Source organism: Mustela nigripes, chromosome X (assembly GCF_022355385.1).
Source record: "Mustela nigripes isolate SB6536 chromosome X, MUSNIG.SB6536, whole genome shotgun sequence".
Taxonomy (NCBI): Eukaryota; Metazoa; Chordata; class Mammalia; order Carnivora; family Mustelidae; genus Mustela; species Mustela nigripes.
In genome coordinates, this window is record NC_081575.1 from 296,232 (window position 1) to 320,531 (window position 24,300).

Consider the following 24,300-nt stretch of genomic DNA (forward strand, 5'->3'; position numbering starts at 1 on the left):
CCAGTAGTGACAGGCAGAGACTATATGCCTAAAATACTTACTAACTGACCCTTTACAGAAAAAAATTGCCAACCATTGGCCTCAAGTGGTATCAGCGCAGATGGAGACAAATACATGAGCAGATTATATTTTTGGAAGTAGAGCAGGAACAAGCTTGGTATATTCTAGGATCATAAGGCCTGGGTGGCTAAAACATAAAAGGACCCAGATACTACCCAGTCTTTCTTTCTTTTTTTTTTTTAGCACATTAGTGCCTATTGATTTTTGTTCAGACATTAATTCACTCATCCAAAAAATGTTTTTCAAGTTCCCACTCTGCACTAGACAGTGTTAGCTACTTCACACACACAAGCACATATGAATTGTAATAAGGGGAATCAACAAGTAAACAGTTTAACACAGAATAATAAGTGCCTGATGCCATGTGGAGGAAATAAACTTTTGTTTTACCACTCAATATTTATCTGCTATTTCCTGGTACCTTCCTCCAGCTGCACCTGAACCACATCTTATCTAGTCAGTCACTAAAATGCGTCATCATAGTGTTCATCATTGTAATCACAGCAGCCAGTACTTGTTGAGCATTTACAGACATGGCTAGGTACTTTTTTTTTTCAAAGATTTTATTTATTTATTCAACAGAGAGAGATCACAAGTAGGCAGAGAGGCAGGCAGAGAGAGAGGGCAAAGCAGGCTCCCCACTGAGCAGAGAGCCCGATGTGGGGCTCATTCCCAGGACCGTGGGACCATGACCCAAGTCCAAGGCCGAGGCTCTAACCCACTGAGCCACCCAGGTACCCCTGGCTAGGTACTTTATACACATCTTTCTCAATGAGATTTACCCTTACCAGAATATTTAAAACTCCTACTACCTCCAGCATGCCCTTTTTCTGCTGGATTTTTTTAATGGCTCCTATCATGTTATAATGTTTAATATATACTTTATACTAGCTACTTTGTACACATTGTCTCACTTAACCATCACAACGTATAATATAGATACTATCATTATGTCTATTTGTGAAATCAGAAATTGAGGATCAGAGAGGTAAAGTCCTTTGCCCAAAGTCTCCTGTGTGTCTCACAAAGTCGCGCTGGAGACATTCTCTTCTTCCTCATCTACTCTGGCTGCTGATCCCCCATGTTACGCCCATCACAGCTTGATGGTATCACCTACAAAAGGCACCACTATCACTGCCAATACCAACTGAAGTCTTCCGTCTAGGGCATTACAGTTTGACTCCAGGGTGTTATTTCTTGAAGCTCTTGGTGTTGTTTCTCATAGATACCAAATGTCTGGGAACAATGAACATATTTTGTGAAAGACTTCTTTGTAGTTTTTGTTTGTGCTTCCATTATAGTTAGTGTCAGGTTTGGAGCCAGATTACGTAGGTTTGAATCTCAGGCCTGAAATTTAACTGCTCTAGGATCCTGGTAAAATTGCTCAACTTTTCTGTGCCCCAGTTCCCTTATCCTTAGAGGAAGGATAATAATATCAGGTACTTCGAGTGTTTGATATAAAGTCCTTACGCCAGCATTTGGCCTATAAGGCGGGTTTAATAAATGTTAGTTACTATTACTAAAGCAACTGGCTTCTTTTTCCAACACTTCACAAGTTTTATCTATCAATCTCTTGCCTCTTTCTGGATACTTTCTATCTGTTGATTTCACTTTATCTTTATTGATCTTATTCACTCTAATTGCTACTGTCATGGTCCTTCCTATTACAGGACTGTTGGTCATGCCTTTTGATCATGGTCCTTGTGTGTGGAATGTCCATTTTCCTGTTTGCAGTGGCCAATTCCTAGAAGTTCTTTAAGTTCTCTAAGGGCGTTGACTCTGTCTCCTTTTTGTTTACCATTTTATACTCGGAGTTGAATCCAGCGCCTGGCATCCGAAGGCCCCAGCCTGAGTCTAGAATTTCACCTGCTTTTTAGACTCTGTGCTAGGGTCTTGGAAAAGAAATTTGAAAAACGCGTGGTTTGTTTTTTTTTTTTTTTCTGGTCTCAAGAGACCATTTGTTCATTGAAGGACACAGGCATGCAAAGGGAGAAGTTATAACGCTGAATGATAATTGTTACACAGGAGGCCAGTACTAGATCCACTGGGCATATTGAACCCATGGAAAAGAACAGAAAACTAATTCTGGAAAATAGAGAATGATTCACAGAGCAGGTAGAATCTAAATAACGAGTAGCAGTTTCGCGAAAGAACAAGTAGGGGTAGAGTTTCTGACAGAAAGCGTTCTAAGGCGCAAGTATGAAGGCATTTGCTTCTTTTGCTGATCCTGACTTCTACACACAGTTTCCTTTTTCATCACCGTCTGACATTACACTAATTACTTTTCATTTCTAATAACTGCAATAGTGCTGTTTCCCATTTTTCAATGTCTGTACAGTGTATTCATTTGTTTTTGCTCTACATCTTTTTCCGTCTGCCTTGGATTTCCATCGTACATACTGTTTCATTGTGGTTTTGTATTATGTGTCATTCTTGAATTTCTATGTGCATTAAGACGTGCGTTCTAGGGGCGCCTGGGTGGCTCAGTGGGTTAAGCCGCTGCCTTTGGCTCAGGTCATGATCTTAGGGTCCAGGGATCGAGTCCCGCATTGGGCTCTCTGCTCAGCGGGGAGCCTGCTTCCTCCTCTCTCTCTGCCTGCCTCTCTGCCTGCTTGTGATTTCTCTCTCTGTCAAATAAATAAATAAAATCTTAAAAGAAAAAAAAAAAAAAAGACGTGTGTTCTAATGACTCGTTCCCTGTTAGCGTGTACTGGTTTAAGCACGGTACGTGGACCCTGGATCGAATTGGTGGCAGTCCAGCCCTGAGGAGTATGTGACTTAAGTTCAAGAAAGTGGTGCAAAGAAGTGGAAGAATTATTGTTCCAGACAACCTCAATAAGCAACCCCGTGATGGGTTAGGGACCATTTTCCTCTCTGCGCCCGCGTCTCCACAGCTGGTAAACGAAGGCGACTGGAGCACGGGACCGCGACCCTACGGAGTCCAGCGCCCAGCGCGCCCCAGGAGAGGCCGCGGTCTCAGGCGCACGGGGCGCCCCCGGCGCTCGGCCGGAAGGAGCGGGGCGGGGCCTCTCGGCGGCCGGGCCCGGCGGCCTGGGGGAGGGGAGCGCGGGAGCGAGAGTCTCCAGGAAAAAGGCAAAGGCGGGCGCGAGGCTGCCTCCCGAGGCTCTCTCGGCTTGCAGTTCCTCCCGTTTGGCTGACTTGGGAGTCGCGACCTCCCGTACAGGTGGGTCCTGTTCCACCGACCGGGGACGGGGTGTGTTTGGCGGCTGCGGCGGTTGGGATTGCCCGGACACTCGCTTTAAGGCCTGGCGCGGGGGGGGCGGGGGGCGCGGGGGGCGCGGGGGGCGGCTCCCACCGCGTCTGCTCGGCCCCAGGACGGTGGTACTTACCTTAACCCCCGTGGAGGAGAAGGCCGCTCGCGCCTTGCCGCAGGGCTGTCGTCACGGTTTCCATGCCAGGTGCGCGGCGAGCGCGGCCGGCGGGGGAGCGCAGGGCCAGACGGGCCTAGCTGTCGGCCCGGGCGGCAGGCGCCGGAGCAAGCCCGCGGCGGGGCCAACGCCCAGTCTGCCTCGATCCGAGCTCCACGGACCTCTCCGCCCGGGCTCCGGCGCTGACTGGGGGGCTCCAGCTGGCGCAGGGTGCCCGACCTGCTCGAGCTTCCCGGCTTGGCCGTGGAGTGAAAGGTGGCATTCGGCAGTCTGCAGCACTGACTTTCTCTCGTTCTAAGATCCACTAGTGTTCTCTCCCCGGATTTTACCCTTTGTCTGCCCCTCCCGAGCGACAGTGCCTAGCAAGAGTCGCGAGCGACCGGGCAGCGCACTGCGAAACTTAGTGGAGGAAGAATTCATCAAAACCGTGTGAACAGTTCTAACGACTTACTGACCCGATAGCTGGGAAAAAAGAGTACATTACTGTGCCTTGGTTGAATGTCAGCTCCAACGACTGCTTTGATGAATTCTTTACTATTAAAGATTTTAAGCAGATGATTAAAGAAAACGTTGTGTTGAATGAATACGATACACTGTCCAGCAATACTCTCATCATAAAAGACGTGTGTAATTTAACTATTAATCAGTAGCTGAAGTAAAAACGAGCCTTCATATGTAGGAAAACTTGCACAATCCGTTCCCATATAGCATTCTTTTAGACTCTCTTCTTAGCTGGCTTGCCTTCTCAGGAATCTCTATAGTAAAAACTACAGTTTATTTTACAGTAACTATGAAGACAAAGAATTATAAACACTATGAACCAACATTATGTCATTGCAGTTTCACCTCAAAGAACTGCTTAAAATGGTAATGACAACCCTATCTTATGCAAAACACTGTCGTCTTCACAGCCAGGAGAGGTCGATGTGTTTATTTGTCATCATACTTAAAGAAGTCATACTCTACCTGGTAACTAGTATGATGAAGGTAATCTTTCCTGGGTTGCTTTGAGTCCAGAACTGTTGGGGTGGGAAGTGGCACCCTTTGCATGCCCCATCCCATTCTCATTTCTGGGAAATCAGCACTGGGACAGAGCACTTCCTGGTTTGGGTATCTGCAGAAGCCAGAAGCCGTTCTGGATCTCTGCTTGTCGCCCCTGGGAGAAACAGTAAAATACGCAGAGTGACCCTTGGAGTCCATAGTGTTGCTGGCAGTGGTACTTTTTGCCTGCGGGCATGAGGGTGGGGGCAGGGGCCGGATCCACAGGCCTCGGTGGTGCGAAAAGGCTCTCTGGGGTGGAAGCCAAAGTGAACAGAGGTCCAACAGCTGGGTGCCATCGTGACCCTGTTTAGACGACACCAAACGGGGGGGCCATACAGTCTGCCACTGCGCTCCCCTAGAGGACTCGCAGGATGACAGGCTCTTGGCCAAACGCGGCCTGCGCCACACCTGCAGGTTCCAGGCAAGGGGTGCCTGGTAGGGAGGAGGGGGTCCTTCTGGGCACGGGACCTGGTGATTTTCCAAACTGTTGACAACTGAGAGGGAAACGGTGATAGACTTCTGCTGAGCCGACCTCGAAGGTGACTTTAGGACCAGCTGCTTGGCAGGCACCGATGAATGCTCTGTTTGGCCGCATTTCTACTCTATTCATTTATTCTCTCACTCCAAAGACAATCAATGAATGCTTGCCCTGTGCCAGCATGCTGATCCACTCACGGAGATTAGCGGCGAGGAAAGACAGTAAGTTTGGGAGGAGAACAGGAACTGCACTTTAAGCACGCTGACTCGGGGGCATCTTCTCTCCTCCTGATTCCCACTAGAGAGTCCATTCAAAATCTTGCCACTTCTGCTTCCTGAATATTGTTAAACCCATCTGCTTCTCTTGGCCCCCACTGCCACTCCAGACTGAGCCAGCAACATGGTTTTGTATGCATCTACTTAAAAAGATTTTTTTATGTGTCATCGAGGGGTCATTCATATACATTCATTTTACCTACATTTTCAGGCATACGACATACTGATTGGACAACTCTGTACTCTACTCCTCAGTACTCACTAGCGCAAGTGGAGTCACCATTCGTCAACGCACAGTGTTATTACAATATTATGGACTCTGTTCCCTGTGCTGTACTTTTCATCTCCGTGGCTTGCTTGTTTAGTGATTTCAAAGATTTTTTTTTTTTTTTTCAAAGATCCAAGCCATTGCTTGGCCCTCGGCCCTCATGGGAAAACCACCACTCCTTGTCAACACCACAGCAACAAGAACACTGCACAACAGCCCAGGGAGCTCTGTACGACCCCTAACAAGTTGTGGAAGAGATGAGCTTCCTTTTCTTTTCTCTACTACCCAGAGGGTCTTTAAAATTTCTTGTATTGGGACAACCTGGATGCACCTACAGGGTATGGTGTTAACTGAAACAACTCAGACAGAAAAACGAGGACCATACAAATTCCACTTATAGGTGGAATTTAAGTGGAAACGGATTCCGCCTATGTGTGGAATCTAAATTAAAAAAAGACAAGATGGGATTGGGAGGGAGACAAACCATAAGTGACTCTTAATCTCACAAAACAAACTGAGGGTTGCTGGGAGGAGGGGGTTTGGGAGAAGGGGGTGGGGTTATGGACATTGGGGAGGGTATGTGCTTTGGTGAGTGCTGTGAAGTGTGTAAACCTGGTGATTCACAGACCTGTACCCCCGGGGATAAAAATATATGTTTATAAAAAATAAAAAAAAAAAAGACAAACACAAAAACAGACTATTAAATGCAGGACAAACTGGTGGTCACCAGAGGGGAAGGAGAAGGGAGGGGTATTGGCAAAATAGGAAGAAATTGTATTGAGGTATAATTTATATACGATAAAATTGACCCATTTTAAGTGTAACCCTCAAGGATTTTTAGTAGATTTATTCAGTGTCACAAACATCACTGTAACCCAGTTTTTGACATTTCCATCACCTCAGTAACATGTCCATTGCCCATTTGTAGTTAATCCTTATTACTGCCCCTAGCATTGGGCAATATAATCATTTTGTGTGCCTGTGAATTTGCCTGTTCTCGGACATTTCATATAAATGGAATCATACACTTTCTGTGGTTTTTTGCAACTTGATTCTGAGCAAGATGTTTTCAAGGTTCATTCATAATGTGGCATGCATCACTACTTCGTTACTTTTGATGGGTGGCTAATGTGCTACTGTATGTATATACTGCATTTTATGTATTCATTTATCAGTTTATATACATTTGGTTTATTCCCACCTTTTGGCAGTCATGAAGAAGGCTGCTCTGAGCATTGATGCACAAGTTTTGAACATGTTTTCAGTCGTCTTAGGTGGATATGTAGGAATGGACTTGGTCTCCATCTACATGAAAACTTTTGTTCAGTGTAACCACCTTTATTAATGATCTGAGCTTGAGCCTCAGGATCCCTTGCTGTTTCACTTTGCACTTGTATGTTACAGACATGCTTCTTTCCTTATACCTCATAAATGAAGCTCTTGCTAACTTCACATTTTCTTCTGCAGCCTTCTCACCTTCCTCAACCTTTACAGAACTGAAGAGAGTGAAGGCCTTGCTCTGGGGTAGGCTTTGGCTGAAGGAAATCTTGTGGCTGGTTTGATCATCTTTGAAGATAACTAAAGCTTTCTCCATATCAGCAATAAGACTCTTTTGCTTTCTTATCATTTGTGTGTTCACTGGAGTGGCACTTGCAGGGTCCTCTGTTTGACACAAGAGGTCCAACTTTCTACCTGTCTCAGCTTTCAACATGCCTCACTAAGCTCAGTCATATTTGGCTCTTGATTTAAAGTGAGAGACATGAAACTCTTCCTTTCACTTGAATGCTCAGAAGCCATTGTAGGGTTATTCATAGGCCTGATTTCAGTATTATTGTGTCTCAGGGAATGGGGAGGCCTAAGGTGAGATGGGGGAATGCTTGGTCAGTGGAGCACTCAGAACACACATTTATTAAATTCACTGTCTTCTGTGGGTACAGTTCATGGTGCACCGAAACAGTTACAGTAGTAACATCAAATATCATTGATCACAAATCATAACAAATATAATAATAATGAAAAAGTTTGAACTGTTGTGAGTGACACAGAGACATGAAGTGAACAACTGCTGTTGGAAAAACAGCTTAATGCAGGGTTTGCCACAAACCTTCATTTAAAAAAAAAATGCAGTATCTGTGAAGCACAATCAAGAGAAGTGGAATAAAATGCCTGTATTGGTGGGTTTGGTTGGCCAACATTTTGTTGAGGAATTTTGCATCCATATTCATTCGAGACATTGCACTGTCTCTTTCTTTCCTTAGGTTGTATTTGTCTTGTTTAATGTAAGATACCAGTCTCATAGAATGAGTTGAGAAGAGTTTCTTGTGTCAATGTGTATTTTACATGTTTCTATTTATTATCTCTTCCTGATGAATTGATCCTTCTATCATTATGAAATGTCCTTTTTCTAAGCATAGCTACTTCAGCTCTTTCATGGTTACCATTTGCACTGTATACATCTTTTTCACCCTCTTATTCCTTCAACCTATTTATTTCTTCACATCTAAATGGGGTACAATGTGAATGAAGGGCGTATACTTGGATTTTCTGTTCTTTTATCAAGTCTCACAGTCATTGTCTTTTGATTGGACTGTTTGATCTGTTTACATTTATCATAATTAAAATTACTGTAATTAAGTTAACTTTCTGTGATTGAACTTTTGATGTTTTTTACAGTAATTTCTGGAGTTATTTTTTATTAACTATCCTGGGAATTACAACATGTAATCAATGTAATATAATCTATTTTAAATTAATAATTTAATTCTAGTAACACAGGGAAACTTTGCTCCTCCATCCTTTGTCCTATTAATATAATAGGATTTACATCTTAATAAATTGGAACTCCAACAATATAGTTTTTATTTTAAAAATTTTTTTCTTTTTTTAATTATGTTAGTCACCATATAGTACATCATTAGTTTTTTTTTTTAAGATTTTTATTTATTTATTTGTCAGACAAAGATCACAAGTAGACAGAGAGGCAGGCAGAGAGAGAGAGGAGGAAGCAGGCTCCCCGCTGAGCAGAGAGCCTGATACGGGGCTCCATTCCAGGACCCTGGGATCATGACCTGAGCCAAAGGCAGAGGCTTTAACCCACTGAGCCATGCAGGTGCCCCACATCATTCATTTTTGATGCAGTGTTCCATGATTCGTTGTTTACATATGACATCCAGTGCTCCATGCTGTACGTTTCCTCCTTAATACCCACCACCAGGCTCACCCATTCCCCCTATACCCCACTTTCTCAGAGAAAACATAAAGAGGATCTTCATTTTTTAAGTTCACACTGACAATCTTTTTTTGTAATTGGTATATTTAGACCATTTATATATAAAGTGACTATTGATATTTTTAGATTTATATTTATATTTACCATTTTGTTAATATGTCCATATGTCAAATTTCTTGTTTCCTTTTGCCCTCTTTTCTCCTTTTCCTTTAAGATTATTTATTTATGTATTTGAAAGGCAGAGATCACAAGTAGGCATAGAGGCAGGCAGAGAGAGAGAAGGGGAAGCAGGCTCCCCACTGAGCCGAGAGCCCGATGTGGGGCTCAATTTCAGGACCCTGAGACCATGACCTGAGGCTTAACCCACTGAACCACCCAGGCGCCCCTTTTCCGCCTTCTCTTGTTTTACTTGTACATTTTATGTGATTCCATTTTTATCTCCTTTCTCAAAATTTCTATTATACTTTTTCAAGGTTTCTTTAGTGCTTGCCCAGAGTTTATGATATATGTATTCTTTACTAATCTGAGTCCACTTCCAAATAAGACTATTCTGCTTCACATGTGGTGTATAAACCTTATAACAGAATACTCCTAATTCTTTCCTCTAATCTATGATTTTTCTTTTAAGCATTAAATTTTTATATTCTGTAATTACCCATCACGTTGTTACTTTTATTACTTAAAACTATTACTTTTTTAAAACAATTAGGAATAAGAACACCTAAAATATTTTTACCTTTATTTATTCCTTTCCTGGTGCCCTTTGCCTCTGAATGGAGACACAAGTTTCTGATATATATCACTTTCCTTTCCCTGAAAAACTTCTTTTAATATTTATTGTAGGACATAAACTGCTGGTGATTGAATTCTCTCAGTTTTTGTTTATCTGAGAAAATCTTTCATTCTCCTACACTTTTTAAAATTTCTTTTTTTTTTTTTTTGTAGTTTCAGAGGTATAATTTAGTGATTCATCCGTTGCATAGAACACCCAGTGCCCATTACATCAAGTGCCCTCCTTAATGCCCATCACCCAATTATCCCTCCCCCCGCAACCTCCCTTCCAGCAACCCTCAGTTTACTTCCTAGAGTTCAGTGTCTCTTATGGTTAGCCTCCCTGTCAGTTTTCATCTTATTTTATTTTTCCTTCCCTTTGCCTGTGTTCATCTGTCTTGTTTCTTAAACTCCACAAATGTGTGAAATCATATGGCATTTGTCTTTTTCTGACTGACTTATTTCGCTTAGCATAATACTCTCCACTTCCATCCATGTCATTGCAAATGACAAGATCTCAATTTTTTGATGGCTGAGTAATATTCTATTCTGTATATAGATAGATAGATAGATAGATAGATAGATCTCACTTCTTTATCTCTTCAGCAGTCAATGGATATCTGGGCTTTTTCCATGGTTTGGCTGTTGTGGATAATGCTGCTATAAACATTGGGATGGGTGCCTGTATCTGTTTGTATTCTTTGGGTAAATACCCAGTAGTGCGATTGCTAGGTCGTAGGGTAGCTCTATTTTCAACTTCTTCAGGAACCTCCATACTGTTTTCCAGAGTGGTTGCATAAGCTTGCATTCCCACCAACAGTGTAAGAGGGTCCCTTTTCTCCACATCCTCTACAACATCTGTTGTTTCCTGACTTGTTAATTTCAGCCATTCTGACTGGTGAGAGGTGGTACCTCATTGTGGTTTTGATTTGTATTTCCCTGATGTCCTGGAATGTTGAGCATTTCTTCCTGTGTCTGTTGGCCATTTGGATGTCTTTGGAGAAATGTCTGTTCATGTCTTCTGCCCATTTTTTGACTGGAATTTTTTGGGGGTATGTTGAATTTGATAAGCTCTTTATAGATTTTATAGCTGTTTATCTAATACATCTTTGCAGATATATTCTCCCATTCTTTCAGTTGACTTTTGGTTTTGTTGACTGTTTCCTTTTCTGTGAAGAAGCTTTTGATCTTGATGAAGTCCCAACAGTTCATTTTGCCTTTGCTTCCCTTGCCTTTGGCGATGTTCCTAGGAAGAAGTAGATGCGGCTGAGGTCTAAGAGGTTGCTGCCTGTGTTCTCCTCAAGGATTTTGATGGATTCCTGTCTCACATTGAGGTCTTTCATCCATTTTGTGTCTATTTTTGTGTGTGGTGTAAGCAAATGGTCCAGTTTCATTCTTCTGCATGTGGCGGTCCAGTTTTCTCAACACCATTTGTTGAAGAGACTGTCTTTTTTCAAGTGGTTGTTCTTTCCCATTTTGACAAAGATTATTTGACCATAGAGCTGAGGGTCCATATCTGGGCTCTCTACTCTGTTCCACTGGTCTATGTGTCTGTTTTTGTGCCAGTACCATGCTGTCTTGGTGATCACAGCTTTGTAGTAAAGCTTGAAATCAGGCAACGTGATGCCCCCGGTTTTGTTTTTCTTTTTCAACATTTCCTTAGCAATTCAGGGTCTCTTCTAGTTCCATACAAATTTTAGGATTGTTTGCTCCAGCTCTTTGAAAAATGCCGGTGGAATTTTTATCAGGATGACATTGAAAGTACAGATTGCTCTGGGCAGTACAGACATTTTAACAATGTTTATTCTTCCAATCCATGAGCATGGAATGGTCTTCCATTTTTTTTGTGTCTTCTTCAATTTCTTTCATGAGTGTTCTGTAGTTCCTTGAGTACAGATCCTTTACAAACTCTTTAGTTGGGTTTATTCCCAGGTATCTGATGGTTCTTGGTGCTATAATAAATGGAACTGATTCTCTAATTTTCCTTTCTGTATTTTCATTGTTAGTGTATAAGAAAGCAACTGATTTCTGTACATTGGTTTTGTATTCTGCCACATTAATGAATTGCTGTATGAGTTTTAGTAGTTTGGGGATGGAGTCTTGGCTTTTCCATATAAAGTATCATGTCTTCTGTGAAGAGAAAGAGTTTGACTTCATTGCGAATTTGAATACCTTTTATTTCCTTTTGTTGTCTGATTGCTGTTGCTAGGAATTCTAGTACTATGTTGAACAAGAGTAGCGAGAGTGGGCATCCTTGTCGTGTTCCTGATCTCAAAGGGGAGGCTGTCAGCTTTTCCCCATTGAGGAAGATAATTTGCTGTGGGTTTTTCATAGATAGATTTTATGAAGTTGAGGAATGTACCCTCTATCCCTATACTTTGAAGCATTTTAATCAGAAACGGATGCTGGATCTTGTCAAATGCTTTTTCTGCATCAACTGAGAGGACCATGTGGTTCTTCCCTCTTCTCTTATTGATTTGTTCTATCACATTCATTGATTTGCCAATGTTAAACCACCCTTGAAACCCAGGGATAAATCCCACCTGGTCATGGTGGATAATCTTTTTAATGTACTGTTGGATCCCATTAGTGAGGATCTTGTTGAGAATCTTAGCATCTATATTCATCAGGGATATTGGTCCAAAAGTTTTTTTTTTTGGTGGGGTCTTTGCCTGGTTTAGGGATCAAGGTAATGCTGCCAGAAAACTACTTGTTATAAATGAGATGGGCTCAACAACAGGAAGATGCATAAATTCAAGCCTTAGTGAATATGTAAAACTCAGGAAATATTATTTCCATGATGCCTCACTAAAGAATTTAATGAAAATAAAAAAGCTTCAGATAACCAAGAAATCATAGGAGACATTTGGTGTACATTTGATGGTGATCTGAAACTATATTTACCTGTAAAGCTAAGAATAAATGATGGTGATGAAATAACAGAAGAGAGGCAAATATTTCATACTCTGAAATGTAGGTATTACACAAGCAACAAAAGTGGGTGTAGAAGGAAGATAACATCATAGATATTAACTAGGGTTAGGGTTAGGGTTAACCCTAGAAGTTTAGGGCGCCTGGGTGCTCAGTTGGTTGTGTCAGCCTTCAGCTCAGATTATGATCCCATGGTCCTGGGATCAAGTCATGCATTGGGCTCCCTGCTCAGTGGTGAGTGCTTCTCCCTCTCTCTATGCCCCACCCCTGACTCATGTGCTTGCTTGATCTCTGTCTCAAATAAATAAATATTAAAAAAAAAAGAAAATACAGGTTTAAATTAGAGGCTGGGTCATAAGGAAGGAGAGGCAAAAAGAGAATACTAGCAAATTTCATTATGGCTCATGAAGGACAGCAATAGCAAGTTACCTTTAAAAGGAGGATAAAAGTATATCTGATATAGCCCCAGCTTAGAACCTTTGCACTGACCTACTTTACACCAGGTATCTTCATGACTAACTCCCTCATTGGTCAAAAGTCATCTTTATCAAAGAGATTTACCCTTACCAGCATATTTAAAACTCCTACTACCTCCAGCATACCCCTTTTTCCTGCTTGATTTTTTTAATAGCTCCTATCATCTTATAATATATTATGTAATTTACTTATGTATTATTTTTATCTTTAATCATATGCCTCCTCTCATTAGAAGATACACTCCATGAAAGCAGGATTTTTTGTCTCTTTTGTTCATTTATATATCCCGAGCACCTAAAATACTGCCGGGCAGAAAGTTGGCACCCAATAAAGATTTTTTAAATGAGTTGATTAATTAGTTAAGAGTGTCAGGGAAGTTTTCTCCAGTGATTTGATTTTTAATCTTAGACCTGAAGAATGAGTAGAAAGAATAAGAGGGAAAACATGGTAGGCAGAGGAAACAACACATGTAAAGATCCTGAGGTCTTGGGGCAAGATGGAGCCAGTTATGTAAAGCCTTTGTAAAGAGATGACTCAGTCCTTTTGCCTGCCCTCAAGGAGCTCTCAGCAAATAGGGAGAAAAAAATGACTAAACAGGTGATTATTACACATGTTGTAAATGCATGAATAAGGGTATGCACAAAGAATGGTGAAAACATTGACTAGGCAGCTATTAACTCTTCTGAGGGCATTTAGGAAGATTTTACCAAAAAAAGGTGACATTTGAGCTAGGTCTCAGGCCAGAGAGTGACATGATGAAAGAGTTTTAAGAAGATTAATCTGGCAATAGTACGGAAAATAGATTGGAATATGGATGGACCAGAGGCAAGGAAACCATCTAGTCTATGGCAGTAGTCCAGGTATGAGGTGATGAAGGCATCTATAGGAATGGAAAAAGAAGGACAAATCTGAGACACATTTGGAAGGAAAAATTGATGGGAGCTAAATGGATTCTTGGCTTTAAGCCTTTCAGGAGGTAATGCTTCTTCCTTAGTAATAACCATGAAAAGATTCAAATTGACCTATTATGTAATTGCCTACTCTGACTAGAATTTCTAGCTATGGCTATTCTCCAAAAGTTTCTGTTATTGTGATTGATACTTGTTGGACCTTAATTTACATTAAGATGATTTTAGACTCTAAAGGTTGGGAAGCTCTCAAAAACATAATTTTGACTATGAAACAGCAAATTATTCTACAAAAGGAGAAATGAGGGAAACCATGGGACTACATAGGAAGTTTTACAATGAGCTCATAGTTCCTATTTTAAAAGAATACTAATACAAAAGGTGGAAAAGAAGGGGGAATATAACAAGTGACATGTGCCTAAAGGATTAGTATTTGCAAGCATAAGGCCCAAAATTACCTCAGGCTTATAAAAATGCATATTTGCAAAGACAACAAGAACAACATTTTATTTTGCCTGTGTTCTCAGAAAGAAAAAGTATATGTGTCCTGACATGGGTAAGCTATAACTCAGATGATATCATTAGACTACTCTTCAATGATCAAAAGAATTAAGGAGAATAAGAGAAGTGCTTTATGACTGGATTTATGTAAAACTTCTAAGGGAGAATTTTCAGTCTACTAATCCATAAACTAAATATCTCCAGGCTTAGGTCCTAGAACAGATTTCAAGAAAGTGTGTACTTAGAGAATTACAAAGTGTTATCAGCAAGGACATTCCACAAAAATGTAATTTTATTTTAAAAAATATTATTAGAGGTAATTTATGGAAATATGGCAGACATAGTGTACATTAAATGAATGAATGAAATTTCATCAAGATTTTAACAAACCTTTTTTTAATTAACATATAATGTATTATTTGCCCCAGGGGTGCAGGTCTGTGAATCATCAGTCTTACACACTTCACAGCACTCACCTTAGCACATACCCTCCCCAATGTCCATAACCCAACCATCCTATCTCTCCCCACCCCAGTAACCCTCAGTTTGTTTCCTGAGATTAAGAGTCTCTTATGGTTTATCTCCCTCCCGATCCCATCTTGTTTCATTTTTTTCCTTCCCTACCCCCCAAACTGCCCACATTGCCTCTCTAATTCTTCATATCAGGGAGATTATATGATAACTGTCTTTCTCTGATTGACTTATTTCACTAAGCATAATACCCTTTAGTCCCATCCACATCATTGCAAATGGCAAGAGTTTGGGGGGTTTTGTGGCTTTTTAAAAAAAGATCTTATTTATTGATTTGACAGAGAGAGTGCACAAGTAGGCAGAGAGGCGGGCAGAGAGAGAGAGGGAAGCAGGCTTCCCACTGAGCAGAGAGCCCCATAAGGGGCTCGATCCCAGGTCCCTAGGATCATGACCTGAGCCAAAGGCAGAGGCTTAACCCACTGAGCCACTCAGGCGCCCCAAGTTCGGGGTTTTTGATGGCTGCATGGTATTCCATTGTATATATGAACCACATCTTCTTTATCCATTCATCTGTTAATGGACATCTAGGGTCTTTACATAGTTTGGCTATTGTGGACATTGCTTCTATAAACATTCAGGTGCACATGCCCCTTCGGATCACTACATTTGTATCTTTAGGGTAATTACCCAGTAGTGCAATTGCTGGGTCATAGGGTAGCTCTATTTTCAACTGTCTGAGGAACCTCCATGCTGTTTTGCAGTATCTGCACCAGCTTGCATTTCCGCCAACAGCGTAGGGGGTTCCCCTTTCTCCGCATCCTCGCCAGCATCTGTCATTTCCTGACTGGTTAATTTTAGCCATTCTGACAGGTGTGAGGTGGTATCTCATCATGGCTTTGATTTGTATTTCCCTGATGCCCAGTGATGTGGAGTCTTTTTTCAAGTGTCTGTTGGCCATTTGTGTGTCTTGTTTGGGTAAATGTCTGTTCCTGTCTTCTGCCCATTTCTTGCCTTCGTTTCTGGCTAGAATCCACACATTTAGCTTCTTTCACATTGTTGGCTGGATTCAGTTCCCCATGGCTGTGGGACTGAGGCTGCTGTTTCCTTCTCGCACATCATCTGGTCGTCACTCTCATCTCCTTGAGACTGCGTGCATTACTTGTCTTATAGTCCCCTCCACTCTCAAAGCCAATGGAGAATCTCCTTCACAGCAAATCCCTCTCTGGCTTCAAATATCTTTCACCAGAAAGGGCCTGTCCATTTCAAGGGATTGCTGGTGTAGGTCAGCCTAGCTAATGATCTTAAAGTCCTCTGTGTCATATACATTGCCTAATCACTCCAGTGAAATCCCATCATATTCATATTCTAGGGGAAAGGATTATAATTTGGCAAGGGTCACCAGATGTCATTTTAGAATTATGCTTATCATAATCATCAAGTCATAGATTCAAAACGTCCTGTAATTCAAAGAAGAATAATACAAAGAATACCTAATCTAGCTGTATTTTATAAAAAACTGCTAAAAAATAAAAAGAAGAAAACAGAAAAGCAGTTGGAGAAAAAAGATGTATTACTTTACAAGGAGGAGCAATTAGATTGGCATTGATTTCCCAACAAAAACAACATGAAGATACTAGAATGGTATTTTCAAAATGCTGGACGGGGTAACTGCCAATCTAAATTTCTATATCCAGTGAAAATATCTTTGAAAAACAGTCTGTGTGTGAGAGACTGTGGACTCTGATAAACAAACTGAGGGTTTGGGAAGTTGGGTGAGCCTGGTGGTGGGTATTAAGGAGGGCATGGATTGCGTGGAGCAGTGGGTGTGGTGATAAACTGAATTTTGGAACACTGGGAAAAAAAAGGTAACGTGGTGTTTTTACATGGTCCAAAACTTAGGGAATCTGCCACTAAACTCCAAAGGACATATTAATGATCTTCAAGCAGGAGCAAAATGATCCCAAATAAAAGCTTGGAGCTATATGATGGAAAGCAATACAATGGTAAAGTTAAATATGTGGGTAGATCTGAATGTCCATTGATTATATAAAACAAAGATAATAATATGTTGTGTGGGATATGTGTATGTTAATTAAAATACACAATAGACTATAGTTGTGGAAAGAGCAGAAATGGAGTCCATATAAATTTTCTAATTTTCATTATAATTTAATAAATCAAATATACATGTTGTAAGCTGTAGAATAAGTCCTTTTTAAAGCCAGTAAAAGAATGTATAATTAACAAGTAAACAAAGGAGGAAATGGTAATACAAATTACATAATCAGTGCAGAACAAAGCAAGATAGGAAAGGTAACAAAACAGGCAAGATAAACGGAAAGAAAACATTGATATAGGAGAGTTAAACTCAAATATATCAATAATTATGTTAAGGGCTTCCTGGGTGGCTCAGTCAGTGAAGCACCTGTGTTTGGTTAGTTAAGTCTTGGGTCCTGGGATCCATCCTGGCATTGGGCTCCCTGTTCAGTGGGGTTGGGGTTAGGGTTAGAGCTTCTGCTTCTCCCTGTGCCAGCTGCTCTCTCTGCTTGTTCACCCTGTCTCTGTGAAATAAATTAAAAAAGTCCTTTCTTAAAAAAAAAAAAAAAAGCTGTTTGAAACAAAGTGCATGAAGTATGTTATACAGTTTAAGGGTTAGGGTTCATTCATTCATTCTGAATCCACATTGCCAGGTGACCTTCCTCAGCTGTCAGCTGTGACTCCTGACTTAGCTGGTATCATCGTCATTTCCTCATTTTTCTCTAGAATTTTAGCACCTAGAGGTGCCTGTGTGGCTACGTTGTTGAAGCATCTGCCTTCAGCTCATGCCATGTTCCCACAGTCTTGGGATCAATTCCCTCTTTAGGCTCCCTGCTCAGAGGACCCTCTTCTCCCTCTCTTGGTTCATGCTGTCTTTCTCTCTCAAATAATTAAAACCTTAAAAAATGATTCTGTTCAATGTAAATGAACTGAACAGATTAATGAAACGATTATTAAACTGTTTTTTTAAAGTGCTATTTATTAAAAAACGGAAGTTACATGTAAAAATATAGGAAGATCAAAAGTAAAAGGGTGTAAGAAGTTACTATGTGAACAGTACCCACGAATCAACAGAAGTAGATACAGTAATGACGGGGACAAAAGGGGTACCGCTACCCCATTCCCCTTTCCGGGGTCTTTCCTGCGCCACCTGGCGCTGTGTAGCTTGTCAAGAGACGAAATGATGACTGAGTCCAGTAATTTGGAACAAAGGGAGGCCCGAAGGGGTTGCACCCTGTAGCACTAGCAAGAAGGGCAGGCGCCAGGGCGAAGGCCCAGTCCGGTGGGCTCTCGGCTGTATTATCGTGGAATGTAAAGTATGCGGAGGGGAAAACAGCTCCAGAGCGTGATCACGTGAGGGGCAGCCGGGAGCTGTGTACGTGACTGATACTGCGGACCCTAGTGGGCCATTAACCAGAGGGCGACAGGGCACGGGAGAACTGGCCTCAGCAGGCCTAGCTCTCATACCCGCCCCCGGTCGTCACTGTTTGCAGCACCGGATATGCCTAAATTCAAAGATCGAACCACTGTGGAAATCTCAGGCTAAAGTGTAGGAATCTTTTCTAGACAGAGGTGTGTTGTGTAATACCCATTTTGTGGACACAGAAAACTAAATGATATCCTGGGCCATAAAGCAAGTCCCAGAAACCTTAAACAATTACAGCTACACTGGTTTTTTGTTTGTTTTTCTTTGGCCACAGTGAAATGAAGTTAGAAAATAGTAATGAGGAAAGTAGAAAATCTCTCTAAAATGTGTAGTATACTTCTAAATGACCTGCAGGTCACACTGTAAAATCACGATGTAAATTAAAAAATATTTTAAACTGACTGAAGAATGGCAATATTACATATCAAAATTCATGGCCACAAGAATTTTTATGGCAGTCAAAAAGTGAGAATAGGCTGTATGAACCTATGACAATGGCTGTTTGTCCAAAGCCATACAATGTAGAGTGAACTGTAATGTAAACTGTGGTCGTTGGGTGACAAAGATGTGTCAGCACAAGTTCATCAGTTGTGACAAATGTAACAAATGTGGTGAGGCATGCTCTTAGGGTTAGGATTGGGAGAAAGGGATTATATGAGAAATCTCTTATCTCACCCTCAATTTTGCTGTGAAAAAGACTTCTCTGAAGAAATAAAATCTTAATTAAAGAAATGTTTAGTGGGCAAAAGAGCTGAACAGATACTTGGCCAAAGAAAAGTTACAGATGGTAATTAAGACTATGAAAAGATGTACAACATAATATATAACTAGGAAAATGCAAATTAAAATACTGAAGTATCATGCACAACTATTAGAATGCCTAAATTTTAAAAAACTGACTATACCAACAAAGAGCAAGGATGCACAGAACCGGACTTCTGGTTCATCACTGATGGAATACAGAATCATCCAGCTACTGTGGATGACAGTTTCAGACTTTCTTATAATGTTACATATAGAATTAGCGTATGACCCAACAGTAACACTCTTAAATATGTATAACCACATGATCTGAAATCTACTAAATGGAAAAATGTATTTTTAAAAAGATTTTATTTATTTATTTGACAGAAAGGGAGATCACAAGTAGGCAGAGAGGCAGGCAGAGAGAGAGGAGGGGGGGAAGCAGGCTCCCCGTGGAGCAGAGAGCCCATTGTGGGGCTCGATCCCAGGACCCTGGGATCATGACCTGAGGCAAAAGCAGAGGCTTAACCCACTGAGCCACCCAGGCACCCCCCAAAATGTATTTTTGTATGTGCATATGGAAGGTTGGAAATTTCAACTGTGTGTGATCTGGAAGTTGGTCCTCCAAACTGTTTATTGTTGTATTTTTGTATTGATTATTGTTGTATTGAGCTTTCTTGAAAGAATGGGAATGACAAATATAGGGGAAAGGAGGCTTTCACTTTTCATGTTATATATTTCTGTGTTGATTTTATTTTTCTTTCCTTTTTTTCTTTATACACATGAACAAATATTATTTTGTGAATGAATACAAAACAATGAAACACTTCTACAAATAACAAACATTATGTGGAGTCTGCCCAGTTTTACCAGGCATAGTTAACTGCTTTCTCCTTTGCACTCTGTGTTTGAAAATACCATAAGTAGTGGTAGCTTCTTAAATGGTGGCTGGGATTGCAGAATTATTTACATTTATTTTCCTGGTACTTAAGAAAGTACCTGTTATACACATGCTCAGTAATATTTGTTGGGTGAAATAATGAAGGAATGAATAAATATACTTGCTTCAGAGTGGTTTTTGTGTGGAATAGTCCAACGTAAGGGAGAAGAGTATTTGATTAAGAATTGAGCTTTAGATCAGGAGTTGAAAAGATTATACTTTGAAGGACCAAATTGCAAATATTGTAGACATTGCAGGCCACATATGGTCTTGGCTTCATATTCCTTTTTGGTTTTGTTTACAACCCTTTAAAAATATAAAATCTGTTCTTAGCTTGTGGAATATATAAAAAGTGGCATGGGCCATAATCCTCCAGCCTCTGTCTTAGGTGATAACTGTACATAGGAAGTTTGAACACCGGACACAATAGAACACATATATGTGACCCATATATCAGCAGAGCCCGCTTATGCTCTGCTCCTTGCTTGTACCCGTAAAATTTCAATAAATTTGACTTTAGCTCTGTTATTTGGAACCCTCCCCAGGTCATCAGCATACTCTGTTACATCTCTAGCTATAGCCTTTGTGTATATGATTGGTATCATCCCTCATCAACATGAAATTCAGTCATTTCATTAGCTTACACACACACACACACACACACACACATATGCACTGAAAATAAGCCTTTGATGGGTTTAGTGACCTTACAGGGTTATTCACATCAAGCATCATACAACTTCTGTACAGTTGCATGCCTTTCTCTGTCTTTTCCCACAGGACAAATCATTTTAAAGGTATTATGCAAATGAAGTTTTTAAATTAATTTTCCTGAAGCCATAACACTGAGGGAGTCACCAACTCTAAGCAGGTTTATCAAGGTACTTTTACCAACAAATATATTTTATCCCTAGCATTAAGTATTATAATAATTAGAATAATAGCAGGTGACATATATAGGACTTACTATAGGACAGACACAGTTTAAGTAGTTTAGTCTTCATACTAAACCCATGAAATAAGTATTATTATTATTCTCATTTTACAAAACAGGAAACCAGAGTCACTGAGAATTTAAGTGACTTGTTCACAATCACACTTCATCAGTGGAAAAAAGTTTCAAGAAGTCATGTGAGGGTGTCACAAGTGGAGAGGCCCAGAAGGATGAGTTCTGAAAAGCAATTCTTATATGTGGTTAGAAGGTTAAAATTAGTGAATTTTGAAAGAACCACTTCAGTTAAATAATATGATAGAAGCAAGATTATAAGGCATAAATAAAAGTAGCTGGTGAGAAAATGGAAGTAATGGTTATAGACCACTTATGCTCAACTTTTCAGAATTTTTCCTTTGTTTAATCCTCTATAGTTGAGGTAATTTCTTTTATATAGTTACATCTGTAGTATTATTCCTGCAACCTCATGAAAGTTCTTAAATGTTACTAACTCTCTCTCCTTATTGTCAAATTTTCTAGGATGTGGTGCCACAGGTTGTCCCACCTACAAAGCAGTCTCCAGAACCTGCTGAGGAGAGGAGTCACATGTTGGGCATTCCAACAGCCCAACTTCAAAAGCTTATTTCCATTAGCCATCCATTGGCACCATACAGCCTCTGAGTCTCTGGGTTGTGCTTGGCAGCAACATGAAGATCATTTTGGTAAGATATGTGGAGATAGATACTTTATTTGTTTAACTTTGTTTTAATTTCAGTTAGTTAACAGATAGTGTAGTATTAGATTCTGGTGGACAGTGTAGTGATTCAGTAGTTCCATGCAACACCTGGTGCTCGTCACAAGTACGCTGTTTAATCCCCTCCCCTATATCCCCCGTCCCCCCAGCACGTCCCCTCTGGTGACCATCAGTGTCTTCTCTATAGTTAAGAGTCTATTTCTTGGTTTGCCTCTCTGTTTTTTTCACCATTTGCTCATTTGTTTTGTTTCTTAAATTCCACATATGACTGAAATCATAAGGTATTTGTCTTTCTCTGACTTACTGCACTTAGCATAATACTCTCTAGCTCCATCCATGTCATTGCAAATAGCAAGATTTCATTCTTTTTCATGGCTGAGTAATATTCCATTGTGTATATGCCACATAAATGAAATTTAACATCTTACCCATTTACCCTTTAAAAGATTTATTTAGTTGAAAGAGGAGGGTGCTGGGGAGAGAATCCTCAAGCAGATTCCCTGCTGGGCACAGAGCCTGACATGGAGCTGTATGCCAGGACTCTGAGTTCATGACCTGCGCTAAAAGCAAGAGTCGGCCACTTAACCGACTGAGCCACCCAGGCACCCCATCTTACCTATTTCCTAAGTGTACAGTTCAGGTGGTAATTATGTTTACATTGTTGTGCAATATCAGTTACTGATTATGTGGACAGAACATACTTTCTCTGAAGTCTACAGGACCTCTAGCTGTTTATCTCCAAGATTATTCTACAGGTTGCAAGAAAGACAAAAATAATAATAAGGCAACAGTATAATCTCATCTCAGCAAGGGGAAGGGAGCATTGCTCTACTCCAGTTCCACTCTGTCTCTCTATCTCATATAAGGGGAAAAAAAGAAATAAAAGAAAGCCTCAGTATATAGGGAGGTGGGTTTCAAAGGTATAGACTGTGAATGATACAGCCAGGTAAAGTATTAGGTAGCAGAAGGGGCAGAAAAAAGCTTTATGCCTGTGTATAAGTTTCCTAAAACTGCTATAACCAATTACCATAAACTAGTTGGCTTAAAACAACAGAAATTTATTTTTTCACAGTTCTGGAAGCTAGAAGTCTGAAATAAAGGCATTGCCAGGGATATACTCCCTCCAAAGGTTCTTTTTGTCCCCTTCTAGATTCTGACAGTTGCTAACAATCCTTGACTTGTGGCAACATCATCCACTCTCTGCTCGTTGTCACATGGCTTCTTCCCTGTATCTTCTCACATATCTTTCTTTGTAAGAACACCAGTTGTCAGGTTTAGGGCCCACTCTAGGCCAGTAGGACTTCATCTGATCTTGATTATCTTCAAAGACCCTCTTTCCAAATAAAGTCTCATTCACAGATACTAGAGATCAGGACTTCAACATCTGGAAAGGGACAAAAACAATTGTGAAGGTTACAATCCAAAGATAGACATAGTCCCACTGTTCACTCCAAAGACTGAGATTTAATCCAAATATTAGATAATGCCCTAACCAGCTAATATACCTCCAGTTAAAGTAACAGCACATTGCAGCTGGGAGAACTGCAAGAGACAGACTGTTTCTGAGGTCTAGCACAAAGAGAAGGGCCAAGGCCAAGAGGGGAGACAAAAACAAGGTCACTAGAGGAATTGATGCCTTTGGTATCCATAGAGAGAAGAAACATTAGACGTAACCCATCTCTTGGCCAGATTGGTATAAATACTCACCCTAAAGTCCTGTTTACCTCAGTGTCTACTGCTTTATACAACATGGGTGCCTTTTAACAACAACAAAATTACAAAGCATACTAAAAAGCAACAAATAACAATTTGAAGAGACAAAGCACCATCAGAACTAGACTCACATGTGACACAGTTGTGGAAATTATTGGTCAGAAAATTAAAATTGCTGTGATTAATATGTTAAGGACTCTAATGGAGAAGGTAGACAAAATGAAAGACCAGATGGATAATGTCAGCAGAGTGATGAAACACTAAGAATTTTTTAAAATCAAAATCATAGTAACAGATTTGAAGAATGACTTGATGGGCTTATCAGTAGACTTGACACATTCAAGGATAGAATAAGTAAATGTAAAGGATAGGTCAACAGGAATTACCTAAACTGAAATGCGAGAGAGAGAGATAGACAGAAAACAAAAATATACACAATATTCGGAAACTGTGGGGCAATATCAAGGGATAGAGAAAGAAACACCATGCAAATAATCAAACCAGTCATAGCTATATTTCATACAAAGCAGTCTTCAGAGCAAGGAAGATTATTAGGGATAAAGAGGCATGTAAACAGAGTGATAAAGGAATCAGTTATTTAATGGAACATGTAACAATCCTAAAAATGTAGCACCTAAGAACAGACCATCAAATTACATAAAGCACAAACCGACAGAGATGAAAGTGGAAATAAAAAATCCACGATTGTCCTTGGAGACTTTAAAACCTCTCAGTCATTGATAAATTAAGAAGGCAGAAAATCAGTAGGGACATAAATAACCTGAACAGCACTATCAACCAACTTGACCCAATTGACATTTATAGAACAATCCATCCAGCAGAAGTAAAGTACACATTGTTCTGAAATATAAATGAAACATCCACCAAGATAGACCACATTTGGGGCCATTAAAAAAAGCTCAACAAACTTAAAAGAATCTAAAACATAGAATATG

General features: G+C 40.4%; 1 protein-coding gene across 7 annotated transcripts in view; it reads left to right on the plus strand.

The window, feature by feature from the left end:
- The first annotated feature begins 3,089 nt into the window (after positions 1–3,089).
- The window catches only part of TMLHE (trimethyllysine hydroxylase, epsilon), a 76,124-nt gene continuing 54,913 nt past the window's right edge, over positions 3,090–24,300 (plus strand). For all 7 annotated transcript variants that reach the window (XM_059384885.1, XM_059384887.1, XM_059384890.1 and 4 more), the window contains exons 1-2: positions 3,090–3,244; positions 21,418–21,599. In XM_059384885.1, coding sequence (XP_059240868.1) covers positions 21,419–21,599 — 181 coding nt within the window. In that variant the 5' untranslated portion in view covers positions 3,090–3,244; position 21,418. The remainder of the gene's footprint in view (positions 3,245–21,417; positions 21,600–24,300) is intronic.